Source organism: Camelina sativa, chromosome 11 (genome assembly GCF_000633955.1).
Source record: "Camelina sativa cultivar DH55 chromosome 11, Cs, whole genome shotgun sequence".
Taxonomy (NCBI): Eukaryota; Viridiplantae; Streptophyta; class Magnoliopsida; order Brassicales; family Brassicaceae; genus Camelina; species Camelina sativa.
The window spans coordinates 5431089-5452649 of NC_025695.1; the positions used below are offsets into that span (position 1 = coordinate 5431089).

At 38.9% G+C, this 21561-nt stretch overlaps 5 protein-coding genes and 1 long non-coding RNA gene across 8 annotated transcripts; 3 read left to right on the forward strand and 3 right to left on the reverse strand.

Annotated features, from left to right (window-relative positions):
• On the reverse strand, positions 1-921 carry LOC104721788. The gene is made up of 2 exons (XR_002034146.1): positions 624-921; positions 1-396 (listed from the first exon to the last, which is right to left on the reverse strand). It is a non-coding gene; the product is annotated as an uncharacterized LOC104721788 (long non-coding RNA).
• Positions 1269-3264, forward strand: LOC104721789 (probable mannose-1-phosphate guanylyltransferase 3). The gene is made up of 5 exons (XM_010439858.1): positions 1269-1414; positions 1668-1779; positions 1990-2055; positions 2157-2396; positions 2467-3264. Exons 2-5 carry the CDS (start codon positions 1669-1671, stop codon positions 3124-3126), a joined length of 1077 nt encoding a protein of 358 aa, XP_010438160.1. The 5' UTR covers positions 1269-1414; position 1668; the 3' UTR covers positions 3127-3264.
• On the forward strand, positions 3907-16072 carry LOC104721791 (putative cyclic nucleotide-gated ion channel 9). 2 transcript variants are annotated; one of them, XM_010439861.2, is made up of 7 exons: positions 11557-11781; positions 12121-12226; positions 12374-12965; positions 13067-13279; positions 13370-13686; positions 13799-14147; positions 15262-16072. In XM_010439861.2, exons 2-7 carry the CDS (start codon positions 12159-12161, stop codon positions 15931-15933), a joined length of 2211 nt encoding a protein of 736 aa, XP_010438163.1. In that variant the 5' UTR covers positions 11557-11781; positions 12121-12158; the 3' UTR covers positions 15934-16072. The 2 variants fall into 2 exon arrangements, with proteins under 2 accessions (XP_019088431.1, XP_010438163.1); XM_019232886.1 differs by lacking the exons at positions 11557-11781; positions 12121-12226 and adding an exon at positions 3907-3945.
• Positions 9633-11447, forward strand: LOC104721792 (probable mannose-1-phosphate guanylyltransferase 3). The gene is made up of 5 exons (XM_010439862.1): positions 9633-9761; positions 9909-10020; positions 10122-10187; positions 10281-10520; positions 10612-11447. The coding sequence occupies exons 2-5, from the start codon at positions 9910-9912 to the stop codon at positions 11233-11235; spliced, it is 1041 nt and encodes a 346-aa protein (XP_010438164.1). The 5' UTR covers positions 9633-9761; position 9909; the 3' UTR covers positions 11236-11447.
• On the reverse strand, positions 16026-17360 carry LOC104721790 (gamma-glutamyl peptidase 3). Of its 2 annotated transcripts, XM_010439860.2 has the most exons (4): positions 16871-17360; positions 16408-16737; positions 16152-16264; positions 16029-16112 (listed from the first exon to the last, which is right to left on the reverse strand). In XM_010439860.2, exons 1-3 carry the CDS (start codon positions 17192-17194, stop codon positions 16154-16156), a joined length of 765 nt encoding a protein of 254 aa, XP_010438162.1. In that variant the 5' UTR covers positions 17195-17360; the 3' UTR covers positions 16029-16112; positions 16152-16153. The 2 variants fall into 2 exon arrangements, with proteins under 2 accessions (XP_010438161.1, XP_010438162.1); XM_010439859.2 differs by having other exon boundaries at positions 16026-16264; positions 16871-17356.
• Positions 17786-19467, reverse strand: LOC104721793 (gamma-glutamyl peptidase 2). Its single transcript, XM_010439863.2, has 3 exons — positions 19099-19467; positions 18179-18508; positions 17786-18094 (listed from the first exon to the last, which is right to left on the reverse strand). Exons 1-3 carry the CDS (start codon positions 19411-19413, stop codon positions 17984-17986), a joined length of 756 nt encoding a protein of 251 aa, XP_010438165.1. The 5' UTR covers positions 19414-19467; the 3' UTR covers positions 17786-17983.

A 21561-nucleotide genomic window follows, 5' to 3' on the forward strand; every position in this document is an offset into this window, starting at 1 on the left:
TGAACGGATACCAAAAGTCTATTTGTCATAAATAACTATATTGATCAACCTCATAACTCCAAATGACCAAACAAACATCTCCAAACTCCCCTTCAATCTCCATTGGAGAGTCTCCGAACAAAGATCTCTTGCAGCTTCTAAAACTCGATCTTCATAACACCAATAGTTTTCTTTCTTACCGTAGTTTCACGAAATCAAACGGTCAATTGTTACTATATATAAAGCACTTAAGTTGCGTTTAATTAAAATTATGAGATCAACTGTTAATTAAAAAAAAAACAAAGGAAGAACTAAATGAGAATTGATAACCTTGGTCCTTGGGTAAGTCACGATCGGATATTATCGAATTGATTTGTGAAAGAGATTTCTTTTTGCCCAAAAGGTATCACACGGAACCTGAAAACAAAACCCACATGTTCCAACAGTTATTTCTCTAGCACTTTTTGAAGACAACATTAACAGTAAAAAATATATATATATATATATATATATATATGAGAAGAAGAAATAATAATTTACTAAGTTTAAAGCAAAATTAAGTTAAAACGGAAACCCGGAACAAAATATGCAAAACCGAGAGACATGCAAATCTCAGAAACATTACAAATTTTATAGTTTTATACCTTAATTGGAGTTACACTCGTTCTAATCTTTCTCTTCTTAGCCATATTTGATTTCACAGGAGAAGGGAGAGTGAGATGAATTCTGGTTCAAAGGGAAAGAAGGAAAAAAAAAAATGTGTAAGAATTGTTAATCTGTCATGACGTAAATCGGACAGTAGAAGAATTAACTGACCCGAAAGTGAGAATTTAGGAGTCGAAATTAGAAAATTGCTAAGAAAATCTAACAATATAAATGAGTAAGAACGGTTGCAAGACATGGGGATGATCGTAAGGAAAATGGCAAGAAAGAAGGGAACAGTTTATGATGTTTTTTTTTATAGGTTTTGATGAAAAATAGTTATTACTGGTCAAAAACTCAAAACTAAAAAATATTGAACCTACTACCAGTACCACGATATATTTTTGTTTAAAGTTATTTTAAAAATAAACCTTCCACGGGAAGATTTAGATTTCTTTTAATTATATATTTTCTTAAAAAAAATAGTATTTTTCTTTCTTTATGCCACGATCTTTTTTTTTTTGGTTTGTTTTACAATTAATTTTTTTTTCTTGCTGATATGTCAAATTTTGATTGGTATAGTGACTTGTCCTTTCACAGGACAAAGGATTGAAGTATCTCGTGGGTTTTAGAGGTGATTTATCGTACCGTACGTATCAATCAGTCTTGGCCGCATTGTCAAACTACACACGCTTCCCAGGAGGAGACAGACTCCTTCCCGATCGGCTGTGATTCCAACTATAATCCCAGAAGGCGTCTCCTTCCAGATCTGTGCACATTCCAAAACTCTCATGTGAGTTTCTCTGAATCTCTTCAAAGAATAATATATATATATATATATAGATTTTGGTGAAAGATGTAGACTTTTTTTTCTTTTTAGTTGATACAGAGATGCCATTATGTGTTCAGAAATAGTTTGTGCTAATTTTTCCAGAATTTCTAAGTCACCCTTCTCTGTGTTTGGATAATTCTCTTCATTCGCTATTCTAGATTGCACAATTGTTATTATTATTTTTTTTTTATCATAAACACAATTCTTGGTGCAGAATGAAGGCTCTTATTCTCGTTGGAGGATTCGGAACCAGATTGAGGCCACTTACCTTCAGCATGCCCAAACCACTTGTTGATTTTGGAAACAAACCCATGATTTTGCATCAGGTAGGTAGCTTCTTCTTCTTCTTTCACAGTTTTTTTTTTTTTTTTCTCATTAAACGAGCAGATTGACGCAGGGGTTGACTGATGTTGAATTATTAGTTTCTTCTTTTGTATTTGTATTTTGTAGTAATGGTTCATCATTTGTATCTTGCTTCCTTGGTGCAACTCTATTTTTCCCAGTTTCTTCTTTTTCTCATTATGATGCATTCGCAGATTGAAGCTCTAAAAGCTGCTGGAGTGACTGAAGTTGTATTAGCTATCAATCACCAACAACCAGATGTAACATTCCGTAACCACAACTATATTACGATTGATTGATTATTCCGTGTAAATTAAATTATTCATCCTCCTCCTTTCTCTTTTGGTATTTTTTCTTTCAGGTCATGTTAAATTTTGTGAAAGACTATGAGAAGAAGCTAGAGATTAAGATCACGTTTTCCCAAGAAACTGAACCGCTTGGGACAGCAGGGCCTCTCGCGTTGGCTCGGGATAAGCTTGTCGATGAAACAGGCCAACCGTTTTTTGTACTAAACAGCGATGTTATCTGCGAATACCTGTTGCTCGAGATGATCGAATTCCACAAGACTAACAACGCTGAAGCTTCAATTATGGTGACCAAGGTGAAAAAGAACATTTTATGCATTTATCTGTTAATAACTTTGATACTTCGTGCCTTCTATTATTTAACAGGTTGATGATCCTTCCAAGTATGGTGTGGTGGTTACGGAGGAAGCTACGGCGAGAGTTGAAAGTTTTGTAGAGAAACCAAAACATTTTGTGGGGAACAAGATAAACGCTGGGATATACCTCCTGAACCCATCTGTTCTCGACAGGATAGAGCTGAGACGGACTTCGATAGAGAAAGAGATATTCCCTAAGATAGCTTCAGAGAAGAAGCTTTACGCGATGGTGCTACCTGGCTTTTGGATGGACATTGGTCAACCGAAAGATTACATAACCGGGCAAAGAATGTACCTTAACTCTCTAAGAGAAAAATCTTCACAGGAACTGGCGACAGGGGATAACATAATTGGGAATGTTCTTGTGGATGAAAGTGCGGTCATAGGAGAAGGTTGCTTGATCGGACCTGATGTGGTGATTGGTCCGGGATGTGTGATTGATTCAGGTGTTAGATTGTTGGGTTGTACTGTAATGCGTGGAGTTTGGATCAAGGAACATGCGTGCATCTCTAATAGTATCGTGGGATGGGATTCGACTGTTGGAAGGTGGGCTCGGGTTGTTAACATAACGGTTCTTGGCAAAGATGTTCATGTTGCCGATGCAGAGGTTTACAACAGCGGGGCTGTTATCGAAGACCAAGCGTCTGTGAAACCGGAGATCGTCATGTGACTTTTATATTCAGTATCCAGAGCTCTGTTGTGTTGTATCTATATTAGTCTTCTCGTTTAATCTATGATGACTAGCATAATAAAAATGTGGGTATGTAATTTGACATAAGTGACTTATTTAATATTTCGGTTAAAGACATAAATGACGCATTGTTTTTTTATCAGTAATCACATTAGTCAATTTCAAAAGGGAGCATGACACTGAATGTACAGTTTAGTTAATCAAAGGTTTAGAAGGAACTCGCAAAAAAAAGGAGCATCTGTCTTTTTGTTTATGGCCTTATTGGGTCTTACACAGTATGACTCTTTAGTTTAGTCTCTTACTCAAGTCTTGCACACGGCTTTTTTTTTTTTTTTTAATTCTTAATATTTTTTGTTAATCCCATATAGATAAATGGCAAAAATCCCCCGATGTTTGTTTTCAGCCATAACATTCCCCTATGTCTGGTATATTTTTTCATATTCGGAGCCCATAGCTAGTTTAGCTACCACGCATATATGTCTACCAGAGTGGAATGATTTAGTTACTACGTACCCTTTAAAAGTTAAAAGTATTTGTTAACGACGTTCAATGCGAAACACTTGAAAAAAAAAAATGGACTTAACAATTGATGTATAACAATTTCAGTGTATATATTACTAACGTTGAAAAGGATGAGAGACGTGACGCCGTGACGGACAGTAGAAAGAGCGGGTGGACCGTGGACCCGACCCGGACGGCACGGAGACACTTTCAGTTTCTTCTTTTCTCAAATCAATTATTATTTTCATTTGTAGTGAAATCACAAGTTATCAGTGGCCAACGAGAGAAGTTTGTAAGGTATAAAATGATTCTCATTATTGTATATATAGTTGATCACATTACCATGATGATGATGATAACATTTTACTTCATAATGATTCTCATTATTTTCACATTATTGCTGCCGTTTCTGCCATTGTTCTCATTGTCCAGTTTGTTCTCATAATGATTCTTATGTTAGTTGTTGAAACAATCAGTATGAAGTCGTTTTGTGTTTTGTTGTCTAGTTTGATTCAGTCAATAAGTCTTGTGTTCCTGATATGTAGGAAGCAAGTACTAGTAGTTGCAGTTTTCTAGGAACTAGATTGTTAAGCTCTTTAGTCTATTTAAGAGACAAAGAGCATTCTGGGTTTTAGTAAGAGAACGACGAGTATTTTCAGATCCTCTTAGATTTGCTTGATTTTACCTCTAATAAGTGGTATTAGAGCAAATCACAAGGTACTTCTCGTAATTTCAAAACAAATAGTGTGATCAAAGAAACGTGAGAATGAGTGATAAGGAGATTAGCATTCCTAAGTTCGATGGAGATTATGAGCATTGGGCAATGCTAATGGAGAACATGTTAAGGTCGAAAGAGTGGTGGGATCTCATTAAGACGGGGATCACGAGAGCAGAGTGGAATGTCATTCTGTCTGGACCACAAAGAACCGAGCTTGCCGAGATGAATCTGAAGGATCTTAAAGTGAAGAATTATCTATTTGCCTCCATAGATAAGACGATCCTTAAGACCATTGCAAAGAAAGACACCTCCAAGGACATTTGGGACTCCATGAAGACGAAGTATCAAGGGAACTTGCGTGTTCAGAGTGCTCAGCTGCAGAGACTGAGAAGGAATTTCGAAGTGTTGGAGATGAGAGAGGAAGAAAGCATTACGGAATACTTCTCACGAGTGATGATGGTGGCTAATGACATGCGAACACTGGCGGAATATATGCCAAATGCGAAGGTTGTTGAGAAGATCCTAAGAACTCTTGCTGAGAGATTCACTTATGTTGTTTGCGCCATTGAAGAATCCAAGGATATCAAGAAGCTCTCGGTGGATGAGTTGCAAAGCTCTCTTTTGGTGCACGAACAGAACATGCGGAAGAGCACAAGAGAGGAGCATGCTCTCAAGGTTAAGGGCTATGGGAGAGGTCGTGAAGGATACCAAAGTCGTGGAGGGGTATACCGGGGTGGTCACTCTGGTAGAGGAGGCAGAGGTCGAGGGGAGTTCGACAAAAGTAAGGTACAATGCCATAAGTGTCACAAGATGGGACACTTTAAGAATGAGTGTCCCAGCTGGGAGAAGAATGTGAACTACGCTGAGCTAGAAGAGAATGTGCTTTTTATGGCATACATCGAGCAACACAAAGCGGAGGATGAACAAGTGTGGTTCTTTGACTCTGGCTGCAGCAACCACATGTGTGGCACCAAGGCGTGGTTCACAGAGTTTGACAACTCGTTTCGGCAAAACGTCAAGCTCGATGATAACATGAAGATGGTGGTCGAAGGAAAAGGTAACCTTGTGCTAAAAATTAATGGGTTAATCCAAGTTGTGTCTTCGGTGTACTATGTGCCTGGATTGAAGAACACTCTGTTAAGTGTGGGTCAGCTACAACAGAAGGGGCTGCGAATCACCATAGAAGATGATGCGTGTGAGATTTGGCACAAAGAGCAACAAAGAGTAACTATGTACTCTTCGATGTCAACAAACAGGATGTTTGTTATACTCGCAACAGTGGTAGGAGTGAAGGAAGAGACTGAAACAAAGGGCCTGCAAACTAGTGTGGAGAAAACAGAGTCAATGTGACATAAGAGATATGGTCACTTAAGCCACAAAGGTCTACAGATGCTTGGAGATAAAGAGATGGTAGTGGGTCTGCCACAAATCAGTCAACAGGAGGGTGTGTGTGAAGTATGTATGAAGGGGAAGCAGATACAAACAAATATACAGAAGCAGAGTAACTGGCAAGCTAGCAGGAGACTTGAGCTGGTCCATAGTGACATATGCGGTCCCATCTCGCCGGCGTCAGAAGGAGGAAAAAGGTACATCATCAATTTTATTGATGATTACAGTAGAAATTGCTGGACTTATTTCTTAGTGGAGAAATCAGAAGCGTTTGGCAAGTTCAAGGAGTTTAGGGATGAGGCTGAAAGAGAAACAGGATAACTTCTGGTTTGTCTAAGAACCGATAGGGGAGGAGAGTACAACTCGACAACCTTCCAAGACTACTGCAAGGAGCATGGGATAAAGCGACAACTTACTACTGCATACACTCCTCAGAAGAATGGGGTTGCAGAAAGGAAAAATCGGAGTGTTCTCAACATGACAAGGTGCATGATGTTGGGAATGAATGTACCACAACGGTTCTAGCCAGAAGCAGTTCAGTATTCGGTGTATATCCTAAACCAAAGTCCTACATCCATACTTGGTGATGTGACGCCAACAGAGAAATGGAGCAATCGCAAGCCATCGGTTGATCATCTCAGAGTGTTCGGCTGTGTGGCGTTTGCTTTGATTCCATATGAGAAGCGAGTCAAGCTAGACGAGAAAAGCACCAAATGTGTAATGTTTGGAGTCAGTCGAGAGTCTAAAGCTTATCGTCTATATGATCCAATCACCAAGAGGATCATAACAAGTAAGGATGTGGTGTTCAGTGAGAATATGGGGTGGAACTGGGAGTCGAATGCAGAAAATAAAGAGATACCATGGGAGGTGATGTTCGGAGATGATGTAGAGGCTGCTCAGGATCATCAAAACAACGGTGAAGCAGGAGAAGAAGGAGATGGTGAACCAGAGCAGAACAATGAACCTCATGATGACAAAGGAGAAGATGCACCAACCTTACCAGCGGCTTCAACAGACAATAACAACAACACACCTCCAAGAGAAAGAAGAAACATGAGAAAACCAGTTTGGATGAAAGACTATGAGTGTGAAGGTATGAGTTTGTACATTGAAGAATGTTATGATGAAGTAATAGCAATGTTGGTTGCAGAAGTCGACCCAACCAAGTTTGACGAAGCAGTCAAACATGAGAAGTGGAGAAAAGCAATGGAGGCTCAAAATAAAGTCGATCGAAGACAATAATACTTGGGAGTTAGTTGAGCTACCTGACAATGCAAAGGTGATAGGTGTCAAGTGGGTGTACAAGACAAAGCTCAATGAGAGGGGACAAATCGACAAGTTTAAGGCAAGGTTAGTAGCTAAAGGCTTTCATCAAACACATGGTATTGACTTCCACGAAGTGTTTGCACCTGTTGCTCGCTGGGATACAGTTAGAGTGATACTTGGAGCTGCTGCACGTAAAGGATGGAGTGTGTTTCAGCTTGATGTGAAAAGTGCATTCTTACATGGAGAGCTCCAAGAGGACGTTTATGTAGAGCAACCGCTGGGTTTTGAGAAAAGAGATGAGAATGAGAAAGTGTACAAGCTTAAGAAGGCGTTGTATGGTCTCTGGCAAGCTCCTAGGACGTGGTACAGCAAGATTGAGGGATACTTTCAAAGGAAAGGTTTTAAGAAGTGCTACTGTGAACATACTCTGTTCGTAAAGGAAGAAGAAGATGAGATTCAAGTTGTGAGTCTCTATGTAGACGACTTGATCTACACTGGAAATTCAGAGAGGATGCTTGGTGAATTCAAGGCATCAATGAAAGAGGAGTTTGCAATGACTGATCTAGGCAAGATGAAGTATTTTCTCGGAGTTGAGGTAGTTCAGGATGAGGGAGGTATTTTCATTGGACAAAAGAAGTATGTTGAAGAGATATTGATCAGATTTGGAATGGAGAATTGTAACTCAGTCAAGAATCCGATGGTGCCAGGTCAGAAATTATCGAAGGAAGGTTTTGGTTCAGCTGTGGATGCTACAGTCTTTAAACAAATGGTGGGAAGTCTCAGATACCTGACAGTGACACGACCTGATTTGATCTACTCGGTTAATCTGGTCTCTCGATACATGGAAGAACCTAAGGAGCAGCATTGGTTAGCTGTGAAGAGAATACTAAGATACGTTCAAGGAACTGCAGGTTATGGTATTCAGTATAAACGAGGGAGAGATTTGGAGCTGGTGGGATATGTTGATAGTGATTATGTTGGTGATGAAGATGATAGGAAGAGCACTTCCGGCTATGCATTTATGTTTGGAGGAGCAGCGGTGTGTTGGGCATCAAAGAAACAGCCCACTGTTGCTTTATCCACCACTTAAGCAGAGTTCGTTGCAGCTGCAAATGGAGCTTGTCAAGCAATATGGTTGAGGAATGTGTTGATGGAGATAGGAATGGAGCAGAAGGGAAGTACGGTGATGTTTTGTGACAACAGTTCTACAATCAAGCTGTCAAAAAATCCGGTGCTTCATGGAAGAAGCAAGCACATACATGTGAGTTATCATTTTCTTCGTGAGCTTGTGAATGATGAAATTATTGGTTTGGAGTATTGCTCTACACAAGTTCAGCTAGCCGACGTCATGACAAAAGCGGTGAAGCTCGAGACATTTGAAAGACTCAGGGGAAGCTTGGGGGTTTGCAAAAAGGAAGATTAAACTGGAAAAGATGCATTCCAGTTTAGGGGAAGATTTGAAACAATAAGTCTGAAGTCGTTTTGTGTTTTGTTGTCTAGTTTGATTCAGTCAATTTGAATAAGTCTTGTGTTCCTGATATGTAGGAGGCAAGTACTAGTAGTTGCAGTTTTCTAGGAACTAGATTGTTAAGCTCTTTAGTCTATTTAAGAGACAAAGAGCATTATGAGTTTTAATAAGAGAACGACGAGTATTTTCAGATCCTCTTAGATTTGCTTGGCTTTACCTCTAACAGTTGTGTCATCCGTTTGTCCTTCTCTTCGATCGCTATAGGAGAAAATTCCATCACTTCATCGCTAAACTTTGGGCTTCCATAAGCATTTATCCGTTTTACAAAATCACCATCGAGGGTTTGGAGAATCTGCCATCATCAGATACTGCTGCTGTATATGTTTCAAACCACCAAAGTTTCTTGGATATCTACACACTTCTCAGTCTTGGGAAAAGCTTTAAGTTTAATCAGATGGACTCTTTTAACTCTTGTGCAATTTACAGGATTGCTTAAAACGTTGCATGGAACTATTAAAGAAGGGAGCATCAGTATTTTTCTTCCCAGAAGGAACACGGAGCAAGGATGGTCAATTAGGTCCTTTCAAGGTAATACACAATATCACGATTCTTCTTGATCATTCATATGTTTTGTTCCGTGTGTTGACATAAAGATGCTTGTGATATATTACAGAAAGGCGCGTTTTCGGTGGCTGCAAAGACGGGAGTTCCAGTAGTACCAATAACGTTAATGGGAACAGGCAAAATCATGCCAACGGGTCGGGTAGTGAAGGTATATTGAACCATGGGGAAGTCAGAATTATCATCCATAAGCCAATACATGGAAGCAAAGCGGATGTTCTTTGCAATAAAGTGAGAAGTAAGATTGCAGAATCTATGGATCTATTTAGCTGATGAAACAGAATGAGAATCTATAATTTTTTTTACATGTGTAAAAGAACAAAAATATGTTGAGATTTTTTTGTTTAGTCATCAAAATTATGATGCTCCCTCAATGATAAATTAGTAGAAGAAAATGTCATTTTTTTTTTTTTTATTTAAGAGTTGAAAAATATTTTTGGTTTAATATTAATTTTTTTTTCAGTAATTCCTTTTTATTATTTTTTTTTTTTTGAAAAATTTATTGCGGGGTTTAGGCTTTTAGATTTATCGTACGTATCAGTATTGGCCGCATTGTAACGCCCCTCACAGGAGGAGACAGAGTAGAGTTCTTCCCGATCCCAATTATAATCCCAGAAGACAGTCCTCTCCTTCCAGATTCCAACTATCCATGTGAGTTTTTCATTGGATCTATTCGTAATTGTGTAAATTTTTTCGGTTTGTTGAACGTTGTCGAGTTGATTCAGAGATTCCTCTGTGCAAAGTACTGAAATAGTCAGGTTAGAGTAGATGATCATTTGATTATATATGTATGTGTAGAATGAAGGCTCTTATTCTAGTTGGAGGATTCGGAACAAGATTGAGGCCACTTACCTTCACTATGCCTAAACCCCTTGTTGATTTTGGGAACAAACCCATGATTTTGCATCAGGTTTAGCTTCTTCTTCTTCTTTTTTTTGGTATTTGCTTCCTTAGTGCTGCCAGCTCAAGTTTTTTCCCAGTTTCTTATTTGTCATTATGATGCATTTGCAGATTGAAGCTCTAAAAGCTGCTGGAGTGACTGAAGTTGTGTTAGCTATTAATCAGCAACAGCCAGAGGTACATATACATACATTGTTCCTTAATTACAATATGTCAATTGATGTAATTTATTCATCCTCTCCTTGTGTGTTTTTGGTATTTTTCTCTCAGGTCATGTTAAATTTTGTGAAAGAATACGAGAAGAAGCTAGAGATTAAGATCACATTTTCCCAAGAAACTGAACCGCTTGGAACAGCAGGGCCTCTCGCGCTTGCTCGTGATAAGCTCATCGATGAATCAGGACAACCGTTTTTTGTACTAAACAGCGATGTTATCTGCGAATACCCGTTGCTTGAGATGATCAAATTTCACAAGACTAACAACGCTGAAGTTTCAATTATGGTGACCAAGGTAATAAATATATATATAAATATAAAAAGTGCATTTTCTGAAAGTTGAATCATTCATCTGTTAATAGCATTTTTTGAATGAATATTAACAGGTTGATGATCCTTCAAAGTATGGTGTGGTGGTTACAGAGGAAGCTACAGCTAGAGTTGAAAGCTTTGTAGAGAAACCAAAACATTTTGTGGGGAACAAGATAAACGCTGGGATATACCTTCTGAACCCATCTGTTCTCGATAGGATAGAGCTGAGACGGACTTCGATAGAGAAAGAGATATTCCCTAAGATAGCTTCAGAGAAGAAGCTATACGCGATGGTGCTACCTGGTTTTTGGATGGACATTGGTCAACCTAAAGATTACATAACCGGGCAAAGAATGTATCTTAACTCTCTAAGAGAGAAATCTTCGCAGGAACTAGCTACAGGGGACAATATAATCGGGAATGTTGTCGTGGATGAGAGCGCGGTTATAGGAAAAGGTTGCTTGATAGGACCTGATGTGGTGGTTGGTGCAGGATGCGTGATTGATTCAGGTGTGAGATTGTTTGGTTGTACTGTAATGCGTGGTGTCCGGGTCAAGGAACATGCCTGCGTCTCTAATAGTATCGTGGGATGGGACTCTACCGTTGGGAAGTGGGCTCGGGTTGTTAACGTAACGGTTCTTGGTAAAGGTGGACATGTAGCTGATGCAGAGGTTTACAACAGTGGGGCTCTTATCTGAAGAACAAGGTCTGTGAAAGTGGGAGCCTGAAGCCTAGGATTCTTACAATTTGAAACATTGATTTAGGAGAAGATATACTCAAAACACTTATCCTCGAATTCTATGATTAATCTTTTTATATGCCAAGTTTTTATATTGTTTAGATTTCGTAACATTCTTTATAAGAGAGAGACAAAAATGTCAGAGATAATTATTGATAAGGGTATTTTATATATGTGCTTTTGTTTAATCACCAAACTAAACTGGGATTAGTTAAAAACATTTAGATAAGACTATTATATGTATAAAGGTTTGGTGTATGAGAGACGTGACGGCAGAAAGAGCGGGTGGACCCGACCCGGACGGCACGGAGACACTTTCAGTTTCTTCTTCTTCTCAAATCAATTTTAATTTTCAATGTTATGTCTGAAACGACTTCTTCTTCGTCTCCTCCCACCATTTCTCACTTTCTTCTTCTTCTTCTTCTTCTTCTTCTTCACCCATCTCCGTCTGATTCGGCTTGTGACTTCTTTCAACCGTCTTTCTCCTTCTTCGTCTTCTTCAACGGTATTCATTACATTCCCTTTCAATTTTCTTAGTCTATCATTGTGTGGAGGAATGATGTTGATTTTGTACTTCTCAATTTACTAGATTTTGATTGACAATTTTTCCTTTCTTTGAGATTGTGCCGTTCTGATGTTGAAACTGTCTCCTTTGAAGTATTTAGATGTTTATGTTCTAAACCCATTAACGGAAAATAATTTTAAGAGGGAATTTAGAAACAAAGATCGCTTTTTTTTGGTTTTTTTATATTGCTTTTTTTTTTTTTTTTGGAGTTTGGTGTTTCAAAAATGGTTATGATCATAATTTGTTTATTACAATTTTCTTATGTGTGAGGGGAAACAGGTTTGGGATTCATGAGTTGAGTCACAAGGGAAAAAAGCATGTTAAACTGTGCCAAAAAAGCAGTGAAATCACAAGTTATCAGTGGCCAACTCGAGAAGTTTGTAAGGTATAAAATGATTCTCATTATTGTACGTATATAGTTGATCACATTATTGTTACCATGATGATCATAACATTTTAGGCAAAAAAGGCCATTCCTTTACTTGAGGTTTGAAAATAAAAGGATATCTTTAGTTTATTTTGTTCTTCACAGGTTGGATAGTATGGATTCTAGGTACTCCCAGACTTCTGATACAGGTCTAAACAGATGCACACTCAATCTACAAGGACAAACACGTGGTGGTGCTGCTTCTCAGGGCAACAATGCATCTTCTGGTTCCTTCAAGAAAGGATTTAGGAGAGGTTCTAAAGGTCTTTGGTCTCTAGGAAGATCAATTGGTTTGGGGGTTTCGAGGGCCGTTTTCCCAGAAGATCTTAAAGTTTCAGAGAAGAAGATTTTTGATCCACAGGACAAGTTTCTTTTGCTCTGCAACAAGCTCTTTGTTACTTCTTGCATTCTCGCTGTGTCTGTGGATCCTCTCTTCTTGTATCTTCCATTCGTTAAGGATAATGACAAATGTATTGGTATAGACCGGAGGTTGGCTATCATAGCAACTACGCTGCGGACAGTTATCGATGTGTTTTATCTTTTTCACATGGCTCTTCGGTTTAGAACAGCTTTTGTCGCCCCTTCTTCCCGTGTTTTTGGGCGTGGCGAACTTGTGATCGACCCTGCACAGATAGCTAAACGGTATTTGCAGCAGTATTTCATCATTGACTTTCTCTCTGTGCTTCCACTTCCACAGGTAAATACAGATATGTCTCCTCAGTGTTCATTTATCTTCATTGTTTTTTCTTGTTTTCAAACGTTGATGACTAGTTTATGTTTTTTTTTGGGTTTTGTCAGATTGTAGTTTGGAGATTTCTTTACACCTCTAAAGGTGCAAGTGTGCTGGCAACAAAGCGCGCGTTGCGATCTATCATTTTACTTCAATATATTCCGAGATTCATTCGGTTGTATCCTTTGAGCTCAGAGTTAAAGAGAACAGCTGGTGTTTTTGCTGAAACTGCTTGGGCTGGTGCAGCTTATTATTTACTACTCTACATGCTCGCAAGTCATGTTAGTACTTAATATTTTTGGTACCTTTTCCTCTTAATCCTCGAAAAATCCATTCTTAACTCTCTTGTTTTTGTACTTTTGTTTTATCAGATTGTTGGTGCTTTATGGTACTTATTGGCATTAGAACGCTATAATGGATGCTGGAGCAAGGCTTGCAGTATTAGCGAGAACAACTGTACCAGAAACTTCCTGTTTTGTGGTAATGAAAAGATGGATGGTTATGCAGCTTGGAGTACCATCAAAGATTCTGTTTTTCAAATAAATTGTCCAGTTAATACAACTGATGGTGATAATCCTCCTTTCGATTTTGGAATCTACTTAAGAGCCCTGTCCTCTGGCATTGTCTCATCTAAGAGCTTTGTCTCTAAGTACTTCTTCTGTTTATGGTGGGGACTTCAGAATCTCAGGTACGTAATACTAAAAGATTTTGTCTTTGCTAAAAGATTTTGTCTTTTCTTATACTGTCATTGTAATAACAAGTCTCTGTTGCATTGTTAACCTCGTTAATGTCAAATGCAGCACTCTTGGTCAAGGGCTTGAAACCAGTACATACCCTGGAGAGGTTATCTTCTCCATAGCACTTGCCATTGCTGGCCTTCTTCTCTTTGCTCTTCTTATTGGAAACATGCAGACTTATCTTCAATCCCTTACAATCCGACTTGAAGAGATGAGAGTGAAAAGACGTGATTCAGAACAGTGGATGCATCACCGGATGCTTCCACCGGAACTGCGAGAACGGGTCAGGCGATATGACCAGTACAAATGGTTGGAGACACGTGGAGTTGATGAAGAGAATTTGGTTCAGAACCTCCCAAAGGACCTGAGAAGAGATATCAAACGCCATCTCTGTCTGGCTTTGGTTCGGAGGGTAAGTCAAATCTTATTATAAAAGCCTTTCTCTAATCTTGATTCATAAATGAAGTCATCTTGTTTTTTTTTCTAATGGAAAGGTTCCACTGTTTGAGAATATGGATGAGAGGCTGCTTGATGCAATCTGTGAGCGGTTGAAGCCATGTCTTTACACAGAGAACTCTTATTTGGTNATATTTTTGGTACCTTTTCCTCTTAATCCTCGAAAAATCCATTCTTAACTCTCTTGTTTTTGTACTTTTGTTTTATCAGATTGTTGGTGCTTTATGGTACTTATTGGCATTAGAACGCTATAATGGATGCTGGAGCAAGGCTTGCAGTATTAGCGAGAACAACTGTACCAGAAACTTCCTGTTTTGTGGTAATGAAAAGATGGATGGTTATGCAGCTTGGAGTACCATCAAAGATTCTGTTTTTCAAATAAATTGTCCAGTTAATACAACTGATGGTGATAATCCTCCTTTCGATTTTGGAATCTACTTAAGAGCCCTGTCCTCTGGCATTGTCTCATCTAAGAGCTTTGTCTCTAAGTACTTCTTCTGTTTATGGTGGGGACTTCAGAATCTCAGGTACGTAATACTAAAAGATTTTGTCTTTGCTAAAAGATTTTGTCTTTTCTTATACTGTCATTGTAATAACAAGTCTCTGTTGCATTGTTAACCTCGTTAATGTCAAATGCAGCACTCTTGGTCAAGGGCTTGAAACCAGTACATACCCTGGAGAGGTTATCTTCTCCATAGCACTTGCCATTGCTGGCCTTCTTCTCTTTGCTCTTCTTATTGGAAACATGCAGACTTATCTTCAATCCCTTACAATCCGACTTGAAGAGATGAGAGTGAAAAGACGTGATTCAGAACAGTGGATGCATCACCGGATGCTTCCACCGGAACTGCGAGAACGGGTCAGGCGATATGACCAGTACAAATGGTTGGAGACACGTGGAGTTGATGAAGAGAATTTGGTTCAGAACCTCCCAAAGGACCTGAGAAGAGATATCAAACGCCATCTCTGTCTGGCTTTGGTTCGGAGGGTAAGTCAAATCTTATTATAAAAGCCTTTCTCTAATCTTGATTCATAAATGAAGTCATCTTGTTTTTTTTTCTAATGGAAAGGTTCCACTGTTTGAGAATATGGATGAGAGGCTGCTTGATGCAATCTGTGAGCGGTTGAAGCCATGTCTTTACACAGAGAACTCTTATTTGGTTCGGGAAGGAGACCCGGTCAACGAGATGCTCTTCATTATCCGTGGTCGGCTTGAGAGTGTTACCACAGATGGTGGGAGAAGCGGTTTCTTCAACCGCAGCTTGCTTAAAGAAGGAGATTTCTGTGGGGAAGAGCTTTTGACATGGGCACTTGATCCCAAATCCGGTTCCAACTTACCGTCCTCTACTAGAACCGCAAAGGCACTAACTGAAGTAGAGGCTTTTGCTTTGATAGCCGATGAGCTCAAATTTGTGGCTAGCCAGTTTAGGAGACTACACAGCAGGCAAGTTCAGCACACATTCAGATTCTACTCACAACAATGGAGGACTTGGGCTGCTATTTTCATACAAGCAGCGTGGCGACGATACGTGAAGAAGAAGAAACTTGAGCAACTCAGGAAAGAAGAAGAAGAAGGAGAAGGATCGGTTACTAGCATCAGGGCAACGTTCCTGGCGTCAAAGTTTGCTGCAAATGCACTTCGTAAAGTTCACAAGAACCGCATTGAAGCTAAGTCTACAAAAGAACTTGTGAAATATCAGAAGCCTTCAGAGCCTGATTTCTCTGCTGATGATCCTTCTTGACCAAATTTACCAAAAAAAAGTACTAATGTCTATTAACGCTTTTAACTTGTATAACTCAGATTGAATTTTATTGTTTGATTTGTGCTCCAACATTAAGATTTAAGATAAAGTGGTAATATAAATGACAGCGATTGTTTTATGCGTCTCTTTCTGTTTGATGAAGATAAAATACAAAGTAAATTGTAGGTTCATCGAGAAATGACATAGTTTGATAACAAATTTAAACTTGCTCGGATCGACCTTTGAGAAAGCTTTTGCAGAGCTTCTGCCATAGATCCCTGTCTGGTTGTGCAGTATCCATTGTACTCTTTGCCTTATCCGCAAACTCTTGCTGAAATAAATAAATAAATAAATAAAAAACAGAAAAGATCAATAATCACATTACAATACTGATAAGTTAACAACATTGAGGACATAGACACATCCCAAATGTTAATCTAGCAAAACAGAGATCATAGAGAAGAAGGAACAAACCTCCATACGCTTCATGTTAAGGACACGGTCCACAATCTCAAACAGAATCTCTTTGTTATACTCAGGATGCCCTTGGATGCAGAGCAAGTGGTCTCCAATAGAAAACATCTCTACCTCGCAAATCTCAGAAGAGGCAAGAACTGTAGCAGACTCAGGAAGCTCCAAGACTTCGTCCTGATGACATTTAATAATAGCTAAAGATGCAGGGACCTCGCCTCCAAAGTGACCTCGTAGCTTTTCATTGTCCTTAGCTATGCTAATCCTTCTAAGTCCCATATCTGCACCTTTACGAGCCCTTCCTATTTTCCCACCTTTAACTCTAGTAATGATCTAATCACACACAACAATAACAGAAAAAAAATCCATAACAAAGCCATCAGATCCAAAAATTACACATTCTTCTATAAACCCTAAATCAGATCCAAAATTAGGAAATTGTAAAATTCGTAAGAATACAAGAAACCTGGTGGCCGAAACAGATGCCGAGGACCTTCTTCTTCATCTCATCAAGCTTCTGACAAACCTCGCAAAGCTTAACAATCCAATCGGCGTCGGCGAAAGCATCGTGTGGACTACCACTGATGACGAAACCGTCGTACTTGTCTAAATCTTTCTCATCGGGAAAGTCACCGTCGATGACTCGGAACAGATCCCATTGCTCACCTTCCTCGCCGAAAGTCGAAACGAAGACGTTGAAGTAGCCTCCGTAAGTCTTCTTAACGAAGTCGGAGTCGCTCGTCGCGAGAAACAGAGCAAACCTCTTCTTCTTCTGCTCCACCATCACCATCTTCTTCTTCTTCTTCAGAGATCACGGATGATGGAGACCGAGAGAGATTTGGGAAATGTACCAAGAGACGACGGAGAACACGATCACACACGCCAGTGAGATTTTTTTGGTTAAATAGAAAAGAAAAAAAAAAAAACGGTTAATGTGAGATTAGAGAAAACGTGAGGTGTTTCTATAGAAGATGACAACTCTTTAAATCTAATTCTAGAGATTAGTGTTGTGTGGTACATTATCATTCATATTTTTTTCGAGTTACCAAAAAAGAAGTTGACTTTTTGTTTACCATAGATTAATTAAGACTTACTTTATTTGTACGTTTCCCACTAAATTATTAATGAATTGGTTTGAATTATCTCTCTTGTAAGTTGTAGTAACTGGCCGGTAGCCAAACTGAATTATTAGTGTTGCCAAATAAAACAAACGACAAAAGAATCGTAATCACTGCCACTTCTTTCCTTTTCTAGCTTAGGATTAAGATATGTAATTACTTTGACCACAGAAATATTGTGGCATTGCAATATCCCCGTCCCACATCACTTATATGATGGTGGAAATATCCAACAAGTTATAAGCAAATGCAAAAAAAAAAAAAAAGGAATTTCGAAGAAAATAGAAATATTGTTTATTTGAGTTTTTTATTTATCGGTAATATATTTTAAAGTGTAGGTATGTTACATTACGTGATCACGATATGTGATCACTATCCCATATTATAGTGTAGTTTTGAACTTGCACAAACGTAGCGGATTTATGAAAGACCCATTATTAATATAGAGTATTAATTAGTACTTAAACCAAGTGGCTTCGTCCTTTCAAGAAATTCTTGCAAAGAATGTGCAAACGCCTCGTGTCTGGTTCGATCTTTTGTATCGTACGCTTAGCTTTCTCGACACATTCCTCCTACATAAAAAAATATTTAAATTAAACTATATATATGTATAATATTGGATTAAAACCAAATGAAGATAGACGTTTTAAGCGAACCTCGATATATTTGATCTTATGGACACGATCAGTGATCTCCAAGAGAATCTCCTTGTTGTACTCAGGATGGCCTTGAACGCAAAACAAATGATCTTCCACAGAGAATATCTCGACGTCACATTTGTCCGAGAATCCAATGACTTTGGCCGACTCAGGAGGCTCAATTACTTCGTCTCGGTGACATTCTATGATCAACAAATCCTCGGGAACTTCTTGACCAAAGTAACTACCCGGTTCGATCATATCTTGAACGATTTTTATCTTACGAAGGCCTAAGTCTGGTCCTCTAAGAGCCCTTCCCACTTTTCCACCTCTTACTCTACATATTATCTAAATCCCAAGAAAATGAAATCGTAAGATATAAGTTATGAGGGTAACCATGTGTAGATGAAACTAATTCTTTGGTAAATCTATTTTCGTATTAGATGCTAGGAAATATATTATCAAGCTTATTTACCCAAATACCTTTTGTTATACTTATCTTATCATTTAAAATCTCTTTAAAATCTTTGTTTCTTTCTGGCTATATGATCTATGATAATTGAGTGGTGGTGACCCACCAAAGAACAACGAAGAACTATGATAATTGCGTACAATATATAGGCTACAAAGTTCAAAATTATATATTATATATTGTCTTGGTGGATATTGTTTGAATAAATTTTAAATTAATTCCAACTACTTTGAATAAATTTTAAACTAGATTAATTATTCTAGTCTACAACATAGATTATGAAGTAGCAAGTTAGGCAAACTAGTATTCATGTACATTTTTCAACTATAGAGTTTTAACTTTTAAGATATTGTGAATTACTTCCCTAGTAATTTGAAACCTATATGTTATATAGATCAACTAAGTAGGCAATGTTTTAAATAATAGAAAGAAACAAACACATTGGATGATGATATTAATATCAAACCTGGAGACCAAAGCATATGCCAAGAATTTTCTTCTTCATCGCATCAAGTTTTTGGCAAACAGAGCAAAGCTCACTGATCCAATCCTCTTCTGCGAAAGCGTCATGTAAACTCCCGCTAATGACGAACCCGTCGTACTTGTCAAGATCATCGTCACGAGGAAACTCGCCATCGATCACACGGAAAAGATCCCATTGCTCTCCTTCGTCTCCAAAAGCCGACACAAAAACGTTGAAGTAGCCTCCGTACGTCTCCTTGACGAACTCAGAGTCTGGCGTGGCCTGAAACAGAGCGTATCGTCTTATCTGCTTCACCATTATGAGAGAGAAGAGAGAGAGATAGAGAGATGTTATTGATGGTGAGAGAATTGAGAATGTGTTAGGGCATATATAAAGGAAGGAGGAGCTAGACAACAGTGTCGGTTTGGTCTATACGAACCGGTTTTCGGTTTGGTCTATTGACCAAATCAGTTTTGAATTATATCGCAACAACTGATTTTATCATGGATTCGAAATGTTGAAAACGTATACATCAAAGTATCTAACTGATATCCATTTTTTTTTATTGGACAACGATTAGGATTTTCCTGTTTAATGTTGTTAATTATACCACTAGTGAGTGATTACTGATTAGTTCGCATCATGTTAATATCTCACGTGTTTCTCGCGACGCGTATTTATTGGCTTTTGCGATTCTTTGTGAATTCCTATCATTGATATTTGATAGACGTCACATGCTCACACAGTCACACACACACCCGCATACAAAAAAAAAAGTGAATCTAAGTGTGAATGATAGGTTTGGTACTAAAAGAATGTTAATGTACTCAAAGTGAACGCACTCCTACCCGGGAGAATGCTCTGTCACCTCAGGCGACGACGTTGAAGGATGTTGCCAATGCAACTGAGGTGAGGGATGACGAAGGTGGACAAGAGTGGATTACATCACAAAAAACGGGCAATAAGTCTTTGACCAGTCCAAATAAACAGCAAAGTCCTCTGAATTTTGGTGAGGGCTCTCTGTTATCCAACTCTTATTCGGTTCTGAGCGAGCAGGAGGAGGAGGATACCGTGACAGACGATCCTCAGGCGACTGATAACACACAGGCTGTTTCTGAGCCGGATGATGTGCCTCCAGATACTTCTGCACCTGTTCTGACCACACAGGCTGACAATATTGTGCATGTGGCTGGGAAGCGAGGACGGGGTGTCAAAGCTCCTATACCTGTGCGAGAGTCTATACCGCGTGCTTCCAAGGACTCTCATAAATATGTTTCAAACCCTTCTACTCAACCTCCACGTGACCAGAGTAGGTCGGGTACCAATCTTTAGTCATGTCAAGTTTCTTTTGGAATGTTTGCGGTTTCAACAAAATTTCCAAACATTTCGTTGTTAGAGATTGGGTTAAGAAAGGCAATTTTCAGTTTGGTTGTTTTATAGAAACGAGGGTGAAAGAGAAGAGAGCAGAGGGAATAATCAGTTCGGTTTTTCCTGACTGGTCACATTTAACCAATTATTCTTTTAATCGTAGAGGGAGGCTTTGGGTGGTGTGGAACTCCAATGTTCGCCTCACGCCTTGTTATACAAGTAGTCAAGTGATAACCTGCTCTGTTCTGTTGGAAGGAGCTTTAAATGAGTTTTTTTGTCTCATTTGTTTATGCGGAAAATGGCGTCAAAGATTGAAAGGTTTTGTGGGAGGATTTGAAGTATCACCAGGACACTCCATTGTTTCGTAATAAACCGTGGATGGTGTTTGGTGATTTTAATGAAATTCTCAAAGGGTAGGAGCATTCGTTATATGATGTTCACCCTACGGTGTCTCCGAGTACGCGAGATTTTCAAGCAGTTATGCAGCATTGTTCTTTTACGGACTTGCAGAATCACGGTCCGATGTACACTTGGTGTAACAAGCGTGATTTTGGCCTCATTTGCAAAAAGCTGGATAGGGTTCTAGTCAATGATTGTTGGCTTATTGCGTATCCTCAATCTTATGGTGTTTTTGAGGCAGGCGGGTGCTCGGATCATCTACGGTGTCGCATCAAAATTGTGAGTGATCAACCTCAACTGCGCAGGCCATTCAAATTCTGCACTGTCTTACTGGAGGATGAAATTTTTTTACCAATGGTACAGACGTATTGGGATAGTACTGAGCTGATACATCATTCGACTTCTGCAATGTATCGATTTTCAAAGAAGTTGAAAGTGCTGAAACCAAAAATAAAGATGTTGAGTAAAGATCGCCTTGGTAATCTCGAAAAGAAGACTAAGGAGGCTTTTGCCTATCTCTGCACCTGTCAGCTAGAGACAATGCAGGACCCTGCAGATCAGACAATGCAAAGGGAAGCGGCTGCTTATAGTAGATGGCTGTTTGTTTCAGGTTTGGAGGAAAAGTTTTTAAAGCAAAAATCTAAGCTACACTGGCTGAAGATAGGAGACGGGAATAATAAGGCTTTTCACCGAGCTGCT